The 21,389-nt window shown below is 45.6% G+C and overlaps 7 protein-coding genes across 13 annotated transcripts in view; all 7 read left to right on the top strand.

Annotated features, from left to right (window-relative positions):
* The window catches only part of LOC126563429 (transmembrane protein 258), a 497,437-nt gene that overhangs the window by 258,863 nt on the left and 217,185 nt on the right, over window positions 1-21,389 (top strand). The gene's annotated exons all lie outside the window — the stretch shown is intronic.
* The window catches only part of LOC126562245 (protein henna), a 754,155-nt gene that overhangs the window by 547,050 nt on the left and 185,716 nt on the right, over window positions 1-21,389 (top strand). The window lies entirely within an intron of this gene.
* On the top strand, window positions 13,363-14,319 carry LOC126563683 (chymotrypsin-like elastase family member 1). The gene is made up of 3 exons (XM_050220326.1): window positions 13,363-13,598; window positions 13,669-14,065; window positions 14,134-14,319. The coding sequence occupies exons 1-3, from the start codon at window positions 13,366-13,368 to the stop codon at window positions 14,311-14,313; spliced, it is 810 nt and encodes a 269-aa protein (XP_050076283.1). The 5' UTR covers window positions 13,363-13,365; the 3' UTR covers window positions 14,314-14,319.
* On the top strand, window positions 14,652-15,627 carry LOC126560968 (chymotrypsin-like). Its single transcript, XM_050216918.1, has 3 exons — window positions 14,652-14,884; window positions 14,959-15,367; window positions 15,448-15,627. Exons 1-3 carry the CDS (start codon window positions 14,652-14,654, stop codon window positions 15,625-15,627), a joined length of 822 nt encoding a protein of 273 aa, XP_050072875.1.
* LOC126562716 (serine protease 1-like) lies at window positions 16,247-17,336 on the top strand. Its single transcript, XM_050219283.1, has 3 exons — window positions 16,247-16,567; window positions 16,668-17,064; window positions 17,160-17,336. The coding sequence occupies exons 1-3, from the start codon at window positions 16,254-16,256 to the stop codon at window positions 17,334-17,336; spliced, it is 888 nt and encodes a 295-aa protein (XP_050075240.1). The 5' UTR covers window positions 16,247-16,253.
* LOC126562758 (collagenase-like) lies at window positions 17,906-18,967 on the top strand. Its single transcript, XM_050219337.1, has 3 exons — window positions 17,906-18,225; window positions 18,312-18,708; window positions 18,788-18,967. The coding sequence occupies exons 1-3, from the start codon at window positions 17,906-17,908 to the stop codon at window positions 18,965-18,967; spliced, it is 897 nt and encodes a 298-aa protein (XP_050075294.1).
* Window positions 19,278-20,356, top strand: LOC126563666 (chymotrypsin-like). The gene is made up of 3 exons (XM_050220311.1): window positions 19,278-19,794; window positions 19,866-20,107; window positions 20,176-20,356. The coding sequence occupies exons 1-3, from the start codon at window positions 19,278-19,280 to the stop codon at window positions 20,350-20,352; spliced, it is 936 nt and encodes a 311-aa protein (XP_050076268.1). The 3' UTR covers window positions 20,353-20,356.

Here is a 21,389-nt window from a genome sequence, read left to right as displayed (position 1 = left end):
ACAAAATGTTCGATTGACACAGTTCTGTCAACGTCTGATGATGATGATGACGATGAAAGGGTAGTCCGCAGTGTCAAGAGTCAGTAAAAGTTGAGAAAGATATGGCCAGATTACGGGTTTCGTTGCTGTTAACAGCTCCCTGCAGTGATTTGGCGTCCTCCACCGGTACGGTACGAGCGTGCGGAGATAATCATTGATCGATCGATTTTTGCAACCTTGCTTTAACTGGGAACTACGCGTGAGGAAATTCTTACAGAGACAGTATGATCTGCTTTTGGTTTGCCACTGTGTGGATTAGCAATTCGAAACATGTTTTATAGTAAGAAAAAATCGCTAATAATTTGGACACGCTGTACAAAGCTTCGAATCACAGTTCGAGCCGAATGTTCTCAGGAAAAAAGGTGCCGTAAGTAACCATTCGACGCACTCTCTTATCGTGGTGATATCAAAACAAGTGTTTGTAACTAACGTCAGTAAATCCATTGTCCACGCTGGAGGAGATAATTCTTTAGAGTGGCTTTATCAAGTGAAACGTGTAGGGCTTGCAGGGATTGTCTCTCTCCATGGTGAGGAATAAAAAGGTTACTTTGTTCGAAAAGATTTTCGTTTTTTTATGAAGTTAATCCTAGAAACCTTTCTGACACGCAATCGTGCTTAATGCACGATTGTAAAATTATGTCATGTGTCACCACCACAAATCATATCAAATTAAAGTTGTTTTGTGATGATAAGTAAAAAAATAGTTTTATCAAATCAATTATCAGAATATTGAATAACTCATTCTTTGTACCTCCCAGAAACTGTAAACCTTCACTATATAAAATTCTTTGTTTGAAGTAAATTGCAGTTTTTCCCTCTCGCTCACCTGCACCGTGAACAAAACTGCAGAAATGCACTTCGCTTTTGCCCTCTGTCCATGTGTTGTACCACCCTCACCCTCAAGGTAAAACTAAATATCCGCATTCAACCGAGATTTTAAGTACATACATCCCTTCTACCCTCATTCCCCTCCCTGGGAGATCGTGTCAACCTTCTAAACACGGTTCTTAACGTACGATGAACCACGGTACAATAGAATTTACACAACAGCACCGCTATATTCCCTGGGCAATTCAACTGTATATACACGCACACACACACACACAAACAGATGTATGTCCACAATCATGCCAGGCTTCATTTAATCTCTTTTAAGGTCTCTGTTTTGTTTCCATCGCTCCCTCCCATCGCCCACGAGGTGCAACAAAGAATGAAATGCACCTTGTGCATTGTTGTCAGGCACTTTTGTTGCACAGTTGCAACTGTTGTTGGGCGCTCTATTATCTAACAGCTAAGCGAAGGGCCGACGAAGAGCACCGAATGCTAAAGAGTAATTAATTTATTTTAATGTTTTTAATACACAAGCGTGCTGCTGGAAGTGAATGTAAAACGTGTTCGAATGACAAATTAGACATCATTTAGAGTACACGGAATTAAATAAATTGATAATGGTTTGTTACTATAGAATTCCTAAACAGCAAGCACTGCTTGTATGGAGACTGCTTTCAGAAAGATATTTGCCATACCAGTTTCTAGGTGCGGTTCAGAACCGAAATCAATTCTGTAAACGAAGGACTATCACTATCAAGCTAAGGGAAAATCAGTAATGTGTAATAACTACTGTGCCCGAAAAATAAAGTGACTTTGCGTTTTTTTCTTAAATGGTTTTTTTATTAGGCCAATTGAAGGTCATGCCCTTTCCGATGCAATGCACCTCTTCCACCTCTTCTCACACTCTTCGAAGCAGGTGGAAAACGCGGATGCTGGGATGTCCTCTAGTTCCGTCGTCGCTGCTACTTCTATCTCCACGGTAGTGTCAAACCGGTGTCCCCGAAGCGGCCGTTTTAGCTTGTTGAACAGCCAGAAGTCGGCTGGTCGGCCAAATCTGGCCGGATTGTTGCGAAAAACTCCCTCAAAATGACGGCACCAGGCGAGACTTCACCCGCTTCAACCCCAAAACATCTTTCAGGATGGTGTTGACCGAGGCTTTGGAAATTCCAACACTTCCCGAAAGGTCTCGTCTCGCCAACCGACGATTGTTGACCAAATTATTCTCTTGAAATCACTGTACCATTTGTACACATTTTTCTTCAACATAGATTCTTCCCCGAAGGCTTTATTTAATATCCGAAATGTTTCATTTCATTGCGAGGGGCTTCTTTTGGCGCGCAAAATTTGACATCCACCAATCCCACCTTACTTTTCGGACACAGTAGTAATCTGTAGTACAAGTCAAGATCTTTCGAAGCTGTAGAGCCAAAGAGGAAAAATAGTTCAAAGATCTATTGCCCAAAATACTAATCAATTTTCCCATAAGTTCCCTGCGCGTTAGAGCTAAAACTACTAGACAATAAATGTCTGCTTCTAAACAACTATTAACAATTAACAAAACAAGGGGACAGGACCTCAAACCGCCTTCAAAGACTCCCTCAGTTCAGCACATTATTTGCACACACAAAAAAGGGTAAATGACCGTTCGCCGCCAGCATCAAGCTCCGTCGTAATTTACAATATCCCCTCATAGCATGTACACTGCGGCTCCCTTCTTTTCGTGGTTTTCACCTCCAACAATGCAACAAAGTAATATCAGCGGCCAGGGACCAGGGAGGACAAGTAGAATTAGACCCATTTTGTATGTATTCTCCGCATAGTAGGGTGCAAGAGAGAGACCCTACTAATGGTACGCGAGCCCAAACGCCCCGGTCGTCCATTTTGATATTGGACAAACAAGCGTCCCTCGCCCTGATTGCTGCTGGCTGGCGTTGGTGCTGTTGGCCCACATCGGTGGTCGCCCTGGTCTCAATTCTATTCGGAGGGCGCTTTGAAATGTTTCCCACAGCCACACATACATGTACCGAAGCGCGCAGCAAAACACGCGATTCACTCCCTTATTAAAGCATGCCCCTTTCGGGTTGCAGTTGTGCAAAAAATCTATGCTCTCTCCCGGTGAAGGAGAGCAAAAAAAATCGGCACACGATAGAAGTTGAAATACAAAAACGCAGCAGAGTTCCAAACGAAACCATGTCAACAGTCAGACGGGACACATCGGCTTAGAAGACTCTGCACACGCAAACTGCATACAATTGCAACCGCTCAATACAAGGAAACGGCCGGGCCTTGTTGTGCGTAAAATTCGGTCAAAGCATCTATTTTGAACATCCCAGAACACGCACCAATATGACTCACCGAAACACCAACGTGCAGTAGAGGGAAAAAATAAAACGTATTCGGGTAGGAAGGTTTCTGATGCCATTTCTTGACATGGTGGTGCGTGTTCTTTGCTAGTTGACTCACCCGTACACGCGCTAAGAGCAGCAGGTTTAAGGAACAGTTACGTTAATCATCATTAAGGGGCAACCGGGTCTTGCTTCCCAGGTTTTTCTCCTGAGTTCGGTTCGCTTGTACATCATCGATGCCTTTTTCGCCACAAGAACTGCCACAACACACACCGGGAGAGTGGGGAAAACAAGCACGTAACACGTGGTCGGAAAACGTAATGAAGGCGACACATAGCCAAGCGACGGGACGTCAATGCCCTGACGATTGAACGCTTGGTACAGCGGAATGCTTCTGTCTTTGTAGTCTGGAACTGGGCTAGACCGTGCTAGAGAACAAAATATGCTTGTCTTGGCTGCTTGCATACTGCAACTTCACATTTGGATGCATTTTGTGCGAACAATGATCGGTAAAAAGAAGGGAAAAAGCTAACCAACTCTGATGGCTCGATTCTTGTCGATGACACCTCAAAGAAAAAAAAACGAGTCCAGGATTTTCCTCCAACAGTGCTCTTGAAAAGCAAAAAGAAAGATTTTACCGTTTTCTATACATCGTGCTCAAGAAGCTGGATCGCCCTCTGGAGGGCCTTAGTTCTAGCACACACATACATACACACAAGAAGCCCCCTCGTTTCTCTGGACCCACCAAACACCCTTCGGGATCTTCTGACACACTTGCACCACCGTACAGAAGTGGCGAGAAGTTTTGAAGAGGCTCGGGCTGTGAAAGTGGCCGGACGATTAGTGTCGAGTGTGCGGCACAAGATGGCGTCGTCTTTCCCTTCTCTAAGCGGGCAAAGATACACGTTCTCAGCTGCTAGTTGGCACACTTTTCCAACCCCAGCTGGAAAGCGGTTTAGCAGAGGCAGCTCGAACACCTCGATGGGAATATCATTTTTATCTTTCACTCTACCGTGTGTGTCTCCGTTGGAAGTTGAAAGCGATGGCCCGTAAACCTGTTCCTGTCGCGGTAAGAGTCTCACATAAGCGTTATGATCGTACATAGTGATTGGATGGGGCAATGACGCATAGCACAACATGGCCGCAAGTTTTGCTGTCTGCAGGTTCTGACCGATTTTTGATTAGGAGGAACGAAGGAAAAGGTATTCAAAATACGCTTTCCATTTTATGTGTGGGTTTTATTTCACTTAAGCGCTACTAAAACTCTACTTTAACGTAGAAAACTTTTCTTGAACTCCATAAAAAAACCCCCGAATGCGTAATGCACCCCATCAAAACCGGAATTCCAGCTCCGGAAAAGCAATGAAACTGTCCTCTTACGTTGAAAGCCTCACAAACACGCATGGTACTGCCCTGTGTGGTGTCATTCCCGTCCGGTTTGAAAGCAAGTTTTGGCACCATAAATTCCACCCTCAATGCCATGGTCAATGAGCGACCCTGCACGGCAAACACCAGATTCACCATCATTTGGAATCACCATGGAAAATAATGAACCATTGAGCGCTCCTCAACCGTTAATGTTGACGGACATGACCGGGACCACCAACAGCAATATACGTCCAAGTTCATCGAAACATGAAAATGGTACGAAAAAAACCAAAAAAAAAAGCACAACGGGTTTTATGTTAATGGCACTAATTGATGGATGGCCACAGACAGACACCCACACGCACACAAAAAAACCTGCTGAGCAACGCATTCTTGATGCGTTTACGGCCTAATAGTTGCGTGTTCTGGTGAGTTGGGGTTTGTTTTTTTTTTTTTTGTTCGTCGAACTAAAATTACATCACTTTTTGAGCCGTTCATCGGTGCAGACACCAATTATCCTTAAAAAGCAACCGGCCATGGCATCTAAAGACGTACAAAAAAATTGTCTGCAAAAATTTACTGATGCTAGAAATACAAGGCTTGCATTTATATAGTGGAATTGTATAAACAGAGTGGGAACAGGGAGTGTTGTTTCAATTGAACAGTTAAATATTCTTCTTCTTCTGGGCTTAACGACCTCTAAGGCCCCGCCGGCCATCGAATAGCTTACTAGACTACTAGCTGCTAATGCCACGTAGTTGGATAGTCAGTCCACACTACGGGGGGAACGGTCCGGATGGGATTTGAACCCCAGTCCTGCTGCTTGAAGACCAACGCTGCTGTCGCCTACACTACCGGGCCATCCCATTTGAATATTGCAAGCTCCCTTTTTCAAACTTTTCAATCATAGAATGGAATTTTGCATTCACAGAGCAGAAGTCTGCAACGGAAATTTTAGCTCTGGAATTTTGTAATCAGCACTGCTCTTAAAATGAGTAGTAATTAAAACCACTTTTACAACCAATTTTTACGTGGGCTGCTACACATGTTTCTGACGTAGGCCACAAGAATTGTTGCCAGATGCATTCTGATATTTTTGTTCGAAAGCTTGATCCGTAAACATTTTTCACAACTTTCGACGAGGACTATGAAGACAAGACTGCTTTGAAGAACTCAACTCTTTGTATGGCGAGGAAGCACCATCCTATAGCACTGTTAAAAACTGGTTTAATGAATTCAATCGTGGCCGACGCTCGCTTCACTGACGAATTTCGAGAAGATCGTCCAAAAACAGCCGTTGTGTCTGGGAATATTGATGCCGTTAAAGATCTAGTTGCAAAAGATCGTCTAGTGATATACCGCGAGATAGAGGGCATTCTTTAGGCATTTCTTCCATCAGCTATTTTGCACAAACACCTTGCCGTAAAAAATTATTTGCTGTCGTTGGTTCCCGCTCAATTAGATATTCGCTCCAAAAAAAAAAGCTCGTGTCGATTGGTGCAAGGAAATGTTGAAAAAATACAATCATGGTCCTTCAAAAAATGTTTATAAGATCTTCACAGGTGACGTGAACATGGATCTATGCTTATGAGCCCGAGGCAAAACAACAATCGACCGTGTGGGTCTTCAACCTCGGACCAAATCCAACGAAAGTTATCCGTGGAAGACGCACTTCGAAGCAAATGGTCGCCTGTTTCTTCGACAAAACTGATCATATGGCGACTGTTCCGCTTGACGAACGTAGGGCGATCAATTCTGAATGGTACACCACAATTTGTCTGCCAAAAGTCTTCGGAAAAATTCAAAAAACGAACAACAGAAGACGGATCTTTCTTCACCATGACGTCGGTTCAAACCATCGCTTATTTGACCGGCCAAAACGTTGAATTGATGGCTTTGAATTGACTCCTTTTCAGTCGCGCACATCAAGAAAAACTGCGTGGTCAACGATTTTTGTCCCCAGCAGATGCTGTTGAAGCGTTCAAAAACCACGTTTTGGAGGTATCTCAACCAGAGTGAAAAAGGTACTTCGACAATTGGTTTGAGCGCATGCAAAAGTGTATGAATCGTGCTGAAGAACACTTTGAAAAAGAATAAAACACTTTTTGATGACAAATATTTGCGTTTTCATTATTTTACTAGACCAGAAATGTAAATAGCATTCTACGTAGGCGTTAAATCCACTCAAGTGTTAATGATACGGCATGCTTATGTAAATAATCTATTGAATGACATTTTTCATTTACACAGAAATTCCTCAACAGATTACGAAGTTTCACAGTCGAGTTGTAAATCTCGCCTAACTGAATGCATAATTCCACTGTATCCATGATTGTTAGGTGTTCCACAAGAAGCTTGCAATATTCAAGTATCCATTTGAAGAATTTCCTCTTCCTAACGAGGCGCGGTTTCTTTTGCAATACTCCACTGTTGGGATGATAAATGTCTTGTTATCGTCCCTAACTTTAGTCGCAACTGGTCGCTCGTTCCCTAATTGATCCCAGAGCTGCCTCGTTTTGCCCTTTTCCGATCAATTTTTTTCCTTTTCTCTTGTGCTTCTGTTCTTTTATTAGCCTTCTAACTGACAGGGCGTTGGGAAATCCTACAAAGTTTCCCATAGTGTTTAAGAGCTGTCAAACCCCCTTCGGAGGAATATTCAATCGCCGTATTAGAAAAACGGTGTTACAGTTTTTAGTTGACTTTTTAGACTTGAATTCCTACTTGCCTCCTTTTAAATTACGTTCTGTAAATTTGATTGTTTAATTGAAATGGGCTCGAAAACACTGCATTGAGTTTATTTTTATTTATAAGATGCTTAAGATTTAAAAGAAGTGCTCAAAAGTGTTTTCAAAACCATTGTATTAACATTAGAAAAAGAAGTGAATATAAGTCTCCTGCAGGGGTCAAGAAGTTCTTCGGTTCATTACATATGCAAAAATCTTTTCAGAAAAAAAAAACGTTCGAGAGCACGGCGATGACAACAACTGCATTCAGAAATGCTTAATATTCAAACCGACTCTGTGTTCAACCATGTTTGCCAAACAACTAAATCGCGGAAAAACGAGTTGAAAAATGGGGCTTATAAATTTCTCCTGCTCCCCAAGAGCGCCAGTAAACAACGGAACGGGTGCTACTTGCAGCAATAATAGTGCACCGTTGCATCTCTGTATCCGTGCTCCAACCAACCAACCAGCCAAGCCCCATCTAACCGGGAAGTTTCACGGCAAGTGTGACGTTATTTACAATTTCCCTTTTCCACTTCCCCTTGCAAGCACCTGTCGCCCACCCCCCGAACACTTCGTTATCTTTCCCACTTCCCGATCCCGATGTCCCCTTCACGGGGAGAAACGCTTTCCGCACCGATATCTCTCACCAGAACACTTTTGTAGTGTAGAGCTGCACAACAAAGCCCGGAAAAGAACGAAATTTTCAAAACACACTCTACACAACACCAACCACCACCCCGGGCCAGGAAAACGTGTCTCCGCTGGGGAGAAACCCCGGAAGACTTAACGGCGTGCGGACACGAGCGCGCGCGTTTCCAAACAACCACCCTTTTCCCGCTGCTGCCTGTGTTCTAAATCAACCTTTCGAAATGAGTATCACACCCCACAGACGATTCTAATGGGGACTGGCTACTATGCGACTGTTTCCCCGAACCTAGGCCGCCGAGCGGTAATTGAAGCGAACCAACAAAAAATACAAAAATCAAACAACAATGCTGGATACACATAACATCATAACCTCCAACCATGGCCAGTTTCCGCTTGGCTGGAGATCATCACCTGACCGACTCTTGGGGACGGGGTTTTACAGTGTGGAGATGTGAAGTTGTGTACACGATTTTCCGGTCCACGATGTTGGTGCCACGGCGAGCTATTGTTGGTGGTGTTGATATAATCGCAAGAAAATGATCAACGGATCACCGTTGGATAATAATCGCCACAAATGGGCAAATGAAGCGCCCCACCATAAACAACGATCTTTTATATTTGCGTTGAGAATAGCCTTTTGGTGCCATGACCAGGATTCATGTACTTTTCCCAATTTCAACGACACGGATTCTTCTTCAACAAAGAAAGCTGTATTCGGCTGCATACAGACGACCTTCGGGGCAATCTCTCCGACAAAAAAAACTAAAACCAACTCTACCCTTTCCGTCCTTCAATACTAGCAAAGCTCATTCAACAGACGACTTACTGCTGCTTATGAAAAGCAACCCCAAAATCAGGTCAACACACACATTTGGAGCTGTGTCGATGCTGTGTCGATGCTGTGTTAAGAGTGCTCCTCAAAAGACTTCTCCATTTTGCGTTCCTCTTTGTTTTTGGTGTTAAATGTAATAAGTTCCAGCACGAAATCAAACCTATCTCTCCACGTGAACTTATCGTAGAAAACTGAAGCAAACGACCCTTTTTTTTGGCGTGGGACCTATATCAGGTTACTTCGTATTGTACGTGACCTTTGGCGACAATCCTTTCGATGACCTATTGCATTTTCCAAGATGGTGTCTGAGGCAAGAATGAAATTGTACTCCAATTTTGAAAGCTTTCTTAAGCTCCGAAAGATTAAATAGAACAAGGGCGTTGTTTATCTGCTTCCCCAAAAAGTACTATTTTTTCATTGAACTTGTAGATTATTTAAACCTCATCACAAACGTGTTTACGATAGAATTTTCTTATCTTTAAGCGTTATCCATTGCTGTTTTTTTTTTCTCTCTGGTACATGAAAAACTCATAGCGCTCGTAACACAATGGTTGGTTGATTTTTTGACGGGGCTTTTGAGAGGTTCTTCAACACGTTTTTCATGCGTGAACTTTCGATGACACGATCACCTGTCGCTGTGTGTTAATTTTGACTGATAAAGATTCTTATTAACTCTTCTAAAAAGCAGTATATACATGACATTTTTAATACGCTTAAAAATGGAGGAAGCGACCACAAGAAGGCACACTTTTTGAATTTGGTTCGGTTGTTTGTATACTAAAAACAACAACACTAATTAATCCAATAGAATGACTAATAAACCACCCAAGCCATCGTGGGTTGCTGCGCCATCAAGAATGATCCGTAATTTATATTTCCGCTGCCGAATATTCACACTCATGTTTGAACATTGGCATTTTTCGGCATGCTCATAGCAATAGCACACAGAGAGCTTTCAAACCTAAAAGAACCCTCCACCAATTGGCGAACGAATTGAGCGCTTTTCGGCCTGTCATCGTAAACCCAGCTAGGTTTCATTCTGTTAGCTTCATTTTGGTAGTAATGAAGAGCCTCGTCTACTTCCTGCTTTAGTTTATTGAACTTACCGCACGTAAACTTCCCGCAAGCTCGTTCAATAAAATCGTAAATTTGAAACCAATTATCCGATGAGCCGGTTGAAGAAGACGCTGGCACCACCGATAGGTGCTCGAGGACGGATGCGTATTAGACCTCGCCGGTTCAAGGTTTGCCGAGTATCGGGCGGGGGAAAGCCAGAGTAGAACGTTACAAAAACTGCTGCTATTGGAAGAGTAGCCTTCAGTGGCGAAATACAGCCTGTTGGATCAGTTTATGGTTGTGCAAAGTTTTAGCGGTCCGGAAAAGAGAAGGAAGAGTTGAGCTTTAGATGAACATCTAAAGGCACCGACTACCGGCACCGATTGGTATTAATATCGAATATAAATACGTTTTGTTACTCTAAGTAAGAGGATCTTTCAAAACACATTGGTTATAGCAATTCAAGATAGAGAGACTTTAGGGATAGTCAGGACAATAGAAGAGAATTCATCAATTCTTTGCTTTCTTTGGCACTAAAACAGCCTCAGGAAGTTTTGATCCACTATTTATGGGCTTTTTTACTTCTTTTTCTTCTTTTACATGACGAAACTTGACGTAACACGACACAAAAATCTTATATGGGATTTGACAGATGCCAAAACCTTCCGATTTTATTGGAAAGTAGAAACAAAACAAAAAATGTTCGGAAACCTAGCGGAAAAAAATCGGAACGATGAAAATCTGTGCCTCCAGCCTTACTACGGGAAGAACAGTCCCGGATGGGATTTGATCCATGATCCTTGGTGTGAAGATGTGCACCGCTATCACCTCGGCCATCAGCACCAATGATTTCTTGACTTTTCTCGCAACTCGGCGCTCAACTCATAGTGCCGTGCGCTGCCAACTAGATCAAAGCAATGTTAGTGTGCTTGGATAGCATAATTCTTATGTCGCTTTGCACTCCGGCTTACTTTGCAGCTTTTTCCATCCTGAAACGAGGTCAGAACAGAATGGCTGAAAAGGCAGGTTCGTAAGCACCAATTTATGAACTGTTATTGTAATATTTCATGACGTGAAAAACACATCTCGTCTCCACAAGAGCAAACCATCCGAAAGGACAGAGAGACAGTCGACAGTCATGTTGATGCTCGGGGTATGCGTTGGTAATGTTTTTGTTTGCTACTTTCCCCCATTCTCCCGGGAAACCGGTTTCGAACGCGATCTATGCTGCTCTGTGGCCGTCGCAGTTATGCTGCAGATGATAAACAAGTATGAGTAAGAGATGGCAGAGGCCGTACCCGTGCCAAAGTCGAAGGAAGAAGAACACAAGTACTACCTGGCCCAATTTGTCTGGTCGGCGGTGGTGCTGTGAATGCAGTCACCCCAAAATGCGCATGTTACGCGTATGTGTATGTGTGTGTGCGTGGGTATGATGCATCGGAAAAACGACGTACGAAATGGTGTGGGTATGTAACGGGTAACCGGGGAAATTTAAATCTTTACAAATTTTCTTTTTACTACCCATTTACATAAAAAGAAGAAAAAGACTATAGAACTCACGCGGTCGTTGGCTGCAGGTTTGCTGCTTTTTTGTTTTACTCCTTCTTCTGCTGGTTTATTTTCTGTTTCGTAGACATCTATCGTGCTCGCTCGTTCTCGCACATGAACACGTTTGCTTCTCTCTCTCTCTCTCTCTCTCTCTCTCTCTCTCGCTCACGCTAGCGGGGTATTTCGTGCGCTGTACGCACACACGCGCTCTCTTGCTCTCTTCTCACGTTTCCGCTCGCTCTCACTCACACACGCACACACCACGGCGCTCTGCACACACTAAACAAAGAAGCCTACAAGAATACGGATTGACCACTTCCAACGAAACGGCTTGAAAAACGCACTTCACATATTCACCCCGATTGCCGATTTTGCTTTGCTTGACCGATGCACTTATTGATGCATTTTTCATTCAACTTTTCACACCTACAATTTACCCACAGGATCGAACACTTTGCAACCACACACGTGCGCACATACAGACACCACCCACCCGCACTTGCCACACAACCAGTCTCAGCAGGACTTCTGTGAGCCCAACAAGATTCTGGGTGTGTTATCACGGCTTTTCTGCACAATTCTAATCGCCAGGAATACTGTTAAATAACGCACTTACACCGCGTGAAAATCAAAACCCACAGCCAGACGGTGGGACCAACACACACTTTCGGACTGCGGACGATGCGCGCGGACAAACTTGCTTATCCCTAGCAAGCAGGGGAAAAACAGCTCTTCAATTCTTTCCGCTTTTAAACGACCCTTTTTTGTTGGTTTTACGCTATTCGGAGCACAGTTGTAATTGGTTTCTTTTTGCTTTAAAAAAAACCCTAAATCCCACACTCTGGTACCAAGCAAAACATTCGGAGCGAGGCACGAACGCACCGCACGCACGTCCGTTCGCTGTGGCTGCTCGAATGACTGTGAGCGGTGTTGCGTGCACCACTACAGCAAAACCCGCGATACCGTCTTTGCATCCATGCGCAACACAAACAACGCCACAAGAAGAGAGCGACTGAGAGCGAGAGAGAAGAGAGAATGAAAAATTAGCTAGAATAACAATTCAGTAAATATTGTAAAGGGGATCTTATAAATATTTTTTTATTTTATTTTTTATTTCGCCTTTAACACATTATTTAAGACTTTTTAGGGAACATTTGCTTAAAAAATAAGCAATAATACATTCGATTTCACACACAGTACCAGGCACCCTTTAATCAGCACGGATAATCGAGCATGAGCTGTTTGTACGGCCATTTATGTTCAGTTTGAAATATTGCTCGAGCACCGTTTTGACAGTTTGAACTTTGAATTAGTTAATTTGTTATTTTGTTTTTTTTTTTAATTCCATACACGATACATGAATTTAAACGCGAACGAAATAAATTGTTAAATAGTTGGCCGCATAAAACAACTACAGATTGGTAACGATCACAGATGACGGCTAATTCACCGCGGATAAAATATTCTTAAAAACGGGTCAGAGGCACCAAATCGAATACGGCGAACCTTTACGTCGAGCATCAATCTTACACGGAGCGATCTCGGCGGGACGTATAGGCTCAGACCAGATAGTAACCCAGGTGAGTCGATCCGGTTGTCAAGGTACCCCGGCAACAAATAGCCTCTGGGCGTCACAGTTCCGCTGGTTCAGCGATTCGATGCCTAAAAGCGCAAAATGTCCGGCGTAGTCCACTTCCACCCTCCAGAACCGCGGAACCGGGTGAACCGGGATAGTTTGCGCTGGACGGATTCCGACCGAGTCAGATAAATTATATAATTTTATTTTTAATTCCGTTGGAGCCTTTTTTTATTTTAAGTCTTAAAGATTGTAAGAAAGACAAATCTAATTTATTATCCTTATCAGACGATACCTTAACAGATTCTTTATCACGACACGGCGATAGCAACTGTTTGCCCGAACACAAATCCCTTACCGAAAGCTTCCCAGTACTCTACGAACACTAAACCGACCATGTTCAAGTTGCTAGTGCTGTGTGCTTTCGTTGCCGGTGGGGCGATGGCCATCGGCGATGTGGTCAAAACATCAAATCCCAACTCCCGCATTACCGGTGGTGAGGAGACCGATCCACGTGCTGTGCCATTCATCGTGGGGATTTTAATTTCCGGCTCATCTTCCCATTCGTTCTGTGCTGGTATACTGATTTCGCAGACGCATGTCCTCACCACGGCCAGTTGTGTGTCGAGGTAATGAATGAATGGCTGCTTGCTTCGAGAAAAAAAGATTCTATTCCTGTTGTTGCTGTCTTTTTTCCAGTCGTCCAACGCTGACCGTACTTCTGGGCGCGAGTGACATGACACGCATTCAACAGTTTATCGGTGTGGCAAACATACTCGTCCATCCGAACTATAGCTCGCTGCTGAATCGGGATGATCTTGCAATCCTCACCATGGATCGGCCTACCCCACTGAACGAATACATCCAGTTGGCTAATCTGCCCCGTTGGTCGCATATGGGCAACACGTTCAACGGGTTCGGAACCACGATCAGTGGCTGGGGAAATACGGGAAATCGAGACAACGAACCCATCCCGATACCGACCCTACACTCCATCCGAACGCCGGTGATTAGTAACACCGTGTGTGGATTGTCTCACAACTTCATCCGTGATGATCATATCTGCACGTCAGGAGATGTTGGAGGTCCTTGCAATGTATGGCTCTGTATATTTCCCAACGATTCAGTTGATGTGCTACAATAACATACTTTCTTTCTCGATAGGGTGATGATGGAGGCCCAGTTACGATTACCGAAGCCGGGGAACCGATCGTGATCGGTATGCACTCATTCCACTACAGCGGACTGTTCGGGTGTGATCGTGGCCGTTCCGCAGTGCATGTGCGTCTTAGCAATTATCTCAGCTGGATCGAAGCCAACTCGGACGCGGTAATCAGACCGTAAACGGTAATCCCAACCCTGAAGATAGTGCTCAGAGCCCTCGCTTGCACCCAGCAGGATCTACGTGGGGGAGGTGATAAATTGCCGTACGTCATTGCTGCTCCTATAATCCGCATCGAAGCGGGGAAACTCTTGATCCTTTATCTTATCCGTTTGGCAATAAATTAAATCCAAAAGGGCAACAAAACCGAATACTGCGCCATCGACTTTGTTTTATGATCGATCACGAAGGTATTTCATGCTATCGGGGGAAAATCCAACCGAAAAGTTTGGAGTTTCAAAGTCAAAATTCGTCATATTCGCTCAGTTTAGTCGGTACAGTTCGAACGAAACGATACATCATGGCGAAGCTCTGTGCTGTTGGGTTGTGCGTTACTTTGGTATCCATTGGGCTGACGTTGGGCATCGAGCTCCGTGAGCCTTCGACACGGATCAGCAATGGCCAGGTGGCAGGACCTTCACAGTTTCCATTCGTTGCGGGAATTCTCATCTCCGGCACCTCCGAACGATCGTTCTGTGCTGGAGCATTGATTTCACGCCGCTTCGTACTCACGGCAGCGGCCTGTGTAGTTGGGTAAACCATGCGTCGTTCAAGAACTATCGCTAAGGAAAACCTCCTTTAAACCCTCTTACCGTCCCCCGCAATAGCTCCAACACGTTCACGGTACTGCTAGGAGCAACCGATATGTCACGGATTGAGCAGATCATCCCGGTGCTGAACATTCCGTCGCACATTATCGTCCATCCGGGGTATAGTTCGCTGCTGAACAGGGATGACATTGCGCTGCTTCAGCTGTCCCGTGATGCAGACCTAACACCGAACGTTCAGGTGGCCAACTTGCCGCGCCGTTACCATACGGCGTTCACGTTTAACGATTGGGCCGCCACAGTAGCCGGTTGGGGCAACACCGGCAATCGGGACAATGAACCTATTCCACTGCAGCAGCTACTGTTCGCTTCGGGGTCGGTTGTGTCCAACTTTGTTTGTGGAATTTCGCACAGCTTTATCCGTGATGGTAATATCTGTAGCTCTACCGACGCGGGAGGACCATGCAATGTGAGTTTCGAGCTGTGGTGGTGATGTAGTTGAGCAAGATGTTTGACTGCTGTACGTTTTCTGTCGTTTCTAATCCTTAGGGTGACGAAGGTGGTCCAGTCTGGGTAACAGAGGGAGGCGAAACGTTTATCATTGGTGTCCATTCCTTCCACTACGATGGTCTGTTTGGATGCGATCGTGGCCGATCGTCGGTACATACGCGCGTGACGGAATATTTGGACTGGATACAGGCCAACAGTGATGTCGTGATTCGACCATAACTTTTTTACTAATAAAACCGAACGGAGTCTACATGATTAGATCTTCTTCTTCTTCTTCTTCTTGACTTAAAGACCCTTCTAGGTCACGCCGGACTAATGGCTTACTAGACTTGCTGATAATACTTAGTTGAGTAGTCCGTCCCCACTATTGGGGAACGATCCGGATGGGATTTGAGCCCAGGTTCTGATGTGTGAAGACATACGCCACTATCGCCTCAACCACTGAACCGCTCCAATATGGATGGATATAAACAATTATTTGTTGGGGTTTACTGTTGAAAAGTTGATTGGTTAAGACATTGAATTGGAGTATTTTCCCCCCAGTGAAGTCACTCTACACACTCCATCAATGATACGCGATATGCAGCTATTTACATCGCACCACAACTCGTTTAATCTCCAATTCTAGAATGCAGATCATCCTCCCCCCCAGCTTATCCTGATTGGAGAAATCTTGCTTATCGATAGCATGATACACACGAATTTGCCAACAAGACGTTGGGGTGCATCGTGTGGGGGAGAAGCCTCCCCAAATCCCTGATAAGCCCGGAGAAGCCGGGCTATAAAAATCGACCACACGGCACGGTCCCTTGCCTAGTTATCTCCCACCGCGCGTGAAGGTAACCATGAAGTTGTTCCTTGTGCTCGCTGCTGCCCTGCTGGGGTCGGTTTACACCTCCCCGGTGGATCCACGTACGGTCGATTGGTCGGTCGTACGTATGCTCCACCAGACGGATGCCATCCGTGCGAAGCAAGGACTCCCACCGCTAACGGACGATGAGGTACGCTCGTCGCGCATTTCCGAAGGACAGTTGGCCACTGCCACCCAGTTCCCGTGGGCGGTCGGTGTGCTGATTTCCGGCTCGTCGGCACACAGCTTCTGCAGTGGTGTGCTGATTTCGCCTCGCTTCGTCCTTACGGCTGCCGTGTGCATTTCTGGGTAAGAAATAGTGCGAGATGGAGAGAGCGAGAGACAGTTCTCCTGTGACGATCCAAGGTGTGTTTGTGCTAAAGGTGGGTTTCGATTTCTGCTCTACTAGTTCCAACACGCTTACCGTCCTGCTCGGTGCCTCGGACATGACGCGTGTGGAGGAGTTTATCGGTGTGACCAATATCCTGTCGCATCCGAACTATAGCTCGTTCTTCAATCGGGACGATATTGCGATCCTGACGCTGTCGGGCACGGCGCCGACCCGCAACACGATCCGTCCGATCGATCTGCCCCGCTGGAGCGATGTGGGCAATAGCTTCAACAACTGGGCTGCTACCACTGCCGGTTGGGGTAATACGGGACGTCGTGAGAATGAACCGATTCCGATCCAGAATCTGCACTTTGCGATCGATTCCGTCAATTCCAACTTTGTGTGTGGTCTGTCGCACACCTTTATCCGCGATACGCACATCTGTACCTCGACCGACAATGGTGGACCGTGCAATGTAAGTGTTTGTGTGGAGGAATTCTTGCTTGACTTGCTTGCTTGACCATTTTACTAATTGATCCCTCAATTTGTTTGCCTATTCCCTTCTCTCAGGGTGATGAAGGAGGTCCGGTCACCGTCACCGAGGGAGGACGCACGTTCCTGGTCGGTATCCACTCGTTCCACTTCTCCGGACTGTTTGGATGCGATCGTGGACGGTCGGCAGTGCACACGCGCATCACGGAGTATCTGGGCTGGATCCAGGACAATACCGACGTTACTATTCAGTAAAACGGGAGCGCAGCTCGTAGAGACTTACTTGTAGAAAGTCGCTACGCAGCACGCTCTGGCGGTTGATTGATGTAAGCTCTAATGTACAAAGTTCACTTATACCTAATAAAACCTAAACAATCTCGTATCAATAGCGCAACGGAACTATTGAGCTCGAGGTGGTGACTGTGGTCTTTTTACAAACGAATGTTGTTGATATGTACGGACTGCAAAGCATAAAGTTGCTCACCTCTGAAAGTGTCTAGCACACCTCACAACCTATTAACCTTGGTAATTCAACAATCCATTGGAGCTTACGCTAACCGAAAAGTGCTTAAAAGTTTAAAAATAGAATCACGTTTTCTATGATAAACTTTGAGCTAAAATGTTATCAGATAAAGTATGAAAGCTTCGTAGAAGAGCAGCTTACTGCGTAGGTTAGAAATCCTTATCTAGACGGCTAGACAGGAACTGAATGACGCGTGTGATCGATAACGCCCACAACGGACATAAATGGAGCCGAACCGTGAAGACAACCGATCAGTTGTCTCCGGTGTCAAACAGTTGTAAAACGGTGCTCTGTCTCCAGTATGAAGACACTACTAGTCTTTACCGTGGTTGCGGTCGCTTTGGCCGCGGTGAACTCGATAGCGGTTGATCCGAGGAAGCTCGACTGGAACTTGGTACGCACTCTCCATCAAACCGATGCCATTCGTGCGAAGCAAGGACTACCGCCACTGACGGACGATGAGGTCCGTTCGGCAAGGATCGCCGATGGTCAGATTGCAACACCGACACAGTTCCCGTGGGCAGCCGGTGTTCTGATATCCGGGTCGTCGTCGCACAGCTTCTGCAGTGGTGTGCTGATCTCCCGCCGACATGTCCTGACGGCTGCTGTATGCATTTCGGGGTTTGTTACATCCAACAAAAAAAAGAAACACTCTTCATTTAATAATGATCGCTTGATTAAAACTCGGTAATTCGTTTTTAAAACAGCTCCAACACACTTACCGTCCTGCTGGGTGCTTCGGATATGACGCGCGTGGAGGAATTCATCGCCGTAACGAACATTCTTTCGCATCCGAACTATAGCTCCTTCTTCAACCGGGACGATATTGCCATCCTGACGCTAGCGCGTGAAGCTCCTCTTAGTGATACCATTCGGCCAGTGGAGCTGCCACGTCTGAGCCAGGTGGGAAATGATTTTAACAGCTGGGCCGCTACAACTGCCGGTTGGGGTAACTCTGGACGTCGCGAGAATGAACCGATTCCGATCCAGAATCTACAGTTTGCTACCGATGCAGTAACGTCCAACTTGCGCTGTACGCTGTCCCATACGTTTATTCGCGGTACGCACATCTGCACACTGACGGATAATGGAGGAGCTTGCAATGTAAGTACTCTGTACGAATTTCAGCCTCTTTAAGAGTACGCCTAAATCACTCTTACTCCTTTCTTCTTGTATCAAACAGGGCGATGAAGGAGGTCCGGTCACCGTTACCGAAAGTGGCCGTACATTCCTCGTTGGAATTCACTCGTTCCATTTCTCCGGCCTGTTCGGCTGTGATCGTGGACGTCCCTCCGTGCACACGCGCATCACGGAGTATCTGGGCTGGATCCAGCAGAATTCCGATGCCATTGTAGAGCCTTAACTGTTGTATTGAAGTTTTTTTTCGAAAATAAAACCATCCCACCATCTTATCGAATGTATCACATCAGCACACCCTCATGAATGGTGTTAGGCGTGGTCTGTGAGACTGTTTTCGATACGAGAAATGCGTCACTCGTTCAAGGTGTTTCTCGAACGCATTTTCCGTTGCTGCCTGCTGACCAACATAATCACCGCCGAATCATAGCGATAAGATTAGCAGTAGCAATAATGGATAAGAAACTATGGTGCCCAGCTGCATATATACACCTGCCAACTGTTAATCCTCGCTCAGTCAATCAAAACAACGAACGATGAGGCTACTATCAGCGTGTGCCGTGCTTGTGCTGACGATAGTCGCCGCTAGCCGGGCGGAAATTACTCGCCTGGAAGATATTAACTGGGCCGAGGTACGCCCGGTGCAGGAGAGCCCTCGGTTTAAGGCGAACCGTGCGTCTAGCTTTGTTGATCGGTTTTTGGTCAATTTTGAACCGGTACAACCGTTACCATCGCCGGTGCGCAGTAACCGTATCAACAATGGCGTCGTCGTGGGTCCTACCGATGTGCCGTACATCGTCGGTGTGCTCGTGTCGGTCGAGCATGGAACGTACTTCTGTGGCGGTGTCCTAGTGTCCGCCTCGCACGTCCTTACTTCAGCTACCTGCGTTGAGGGACAATCGTCGATCACGATACTGCTTGGTGCGAGTGATATTACCCGTGCGCAGGACTTCATTCTCGTCAGTCATGTACGGGTACATCCGGATTTCAGTTCCTTCTTCCAAGCGAACGATTTGGCCATACTGACCCTTTCCCGGGAGCCACGATTTAACGGTAATTGGAGTTTGCTTTCGACAGAGAAGTATGCGCGAGAACTAATACTTGTCTTTTCCATCGATTTACAGAACAAATTCAAATTGCACGTCTTCCACGTCGTGCTCAGGTCGGTGAATCGTTCGCTAATGCGTGGACCACGATCAGTGGGTGGGGTGAGACGGCTTCCAACACTGGCGAGGCTCTACCGATGCAACAGCTACGTTCCGTTCGCTCGCAGGTGATCTCAAACTTTAGCTGTACGATCAGCTTTCCACTTTACCTGAGATCTTCCAATGTTTGCACCTCGTCGGATGGTGGTGCGCCCTGTGTGGTAAGAAATTGACTGTACTTATGTAGATTCTTGTGACTGGTTTTTAAATCGTGATCGTTCTCTTTCAGGGTGATGAAGGTGGTCCAGTAACGATTGTCGAGGAGGATGGACAGTCCACGGTGATTGCAATCCATTCGTACACGTACTCCCGAGGATGCACTCGTAGCTGGCCAGCAGTTCATACGCGCGTCACCGACTATCTCAACTGGATCGAGATCTACACCGGAGCTAACATTCGAGCATAGAGCGCATTACGAATGAGATCGATAAATATAAAATAAAAAAAAATTGAATGTAGAATGACCAGACCGTATTTGATCGCACATTCTTCCTTCTGTTTTGATCGTACGATAATGAGCTGGATTTAAACAGACAGTTCTTGGACTGTCAGCGAGCCATAAAATTCCTTCGAATAGATCCAAATCGATAAAATCAATCCACTAGGAGATGGGTAAGGATCAACCATAGTCTAACCATCTGATGATCGTAACCAGTGGCGGATTTAGCCTTTCGGAGGCCCTAAGCGGGGTGTAATTTTGTGCCCTTTATCACATTCAATCTAAGTTAAGGTATGTGTTAAAAATTGGAGAAAAATTTAGTTGGATGAATTGGGTTAAGTTGTTCCACCTCCCAAGCAATCCAACGGTTTGCTGCACGCCCCGATCATACTAAAAATGAGTGAGTTATCACTTATTTTTCCATGTACTAAGGAGGTCATAGAAACTCCTGGAAAATTCCGCCAGCAGCATTCCCGTGGAACGGCTAGACCTCCGCTTAGTTATTCCATGAATTAAAGCGTTTTCTGTAGAAAACCTAGGCTGAAGATCCTCATCGTGTGACTGGAGACGTTGCACATGCGGAAGACAACTAACGAGGCACTTGGTAGATCATGTACGAGGCTTGTCCTCGATTCATAGCTGCTCTGGCGGAGAGGGAAGAGTTTTAATCATTCTAAGAATAAGGGGTTCTCTAGCCGGCGAGACAAAGCTCCCCTCTCCGATAGTACCTGTCCTTTGGGGACCACCAACTCTACCAAAAGGTTATTCTGCCATTGTCGCCTTGCACATCCTTTAACTCAATGGCAGTGGCTCAAGTGCTTTTGTGACCCTAGGCAGCATGAATATTGTGCATGAATGAATATGAGCTGGCCCTGATCCCCGTATGCGGAGCCTCCAATACGACGCTCTTACTACGAAGCTACTACTGTCAATCTGCTAACGCGGTGCCCCTTTTGCTACTAGATCCCCTGTCCCAAGCAGCTGCAGGGACCCTAGGCGATCGC

The sequence above is a fragment of the Anopheles maculipalpis genome, chromosome 3RL (assembly GCF_943734695.1).
Source record: "Anopheles maculipalpis chromosome 3RL, idAnoMacuDA_375_x, whole genome shotgun sequence".
NCBI lineage: Eukaryota > Metazoa > Arthropoda > Insecta > Diptera > Culicidae > Anopheles > Anopheles maculipalpis.
The sequence above is the reverse complement of the archived record's forward strand: the minus strand, read 5'-3'. Positions and strand labels throughout refer to the sequence as shown.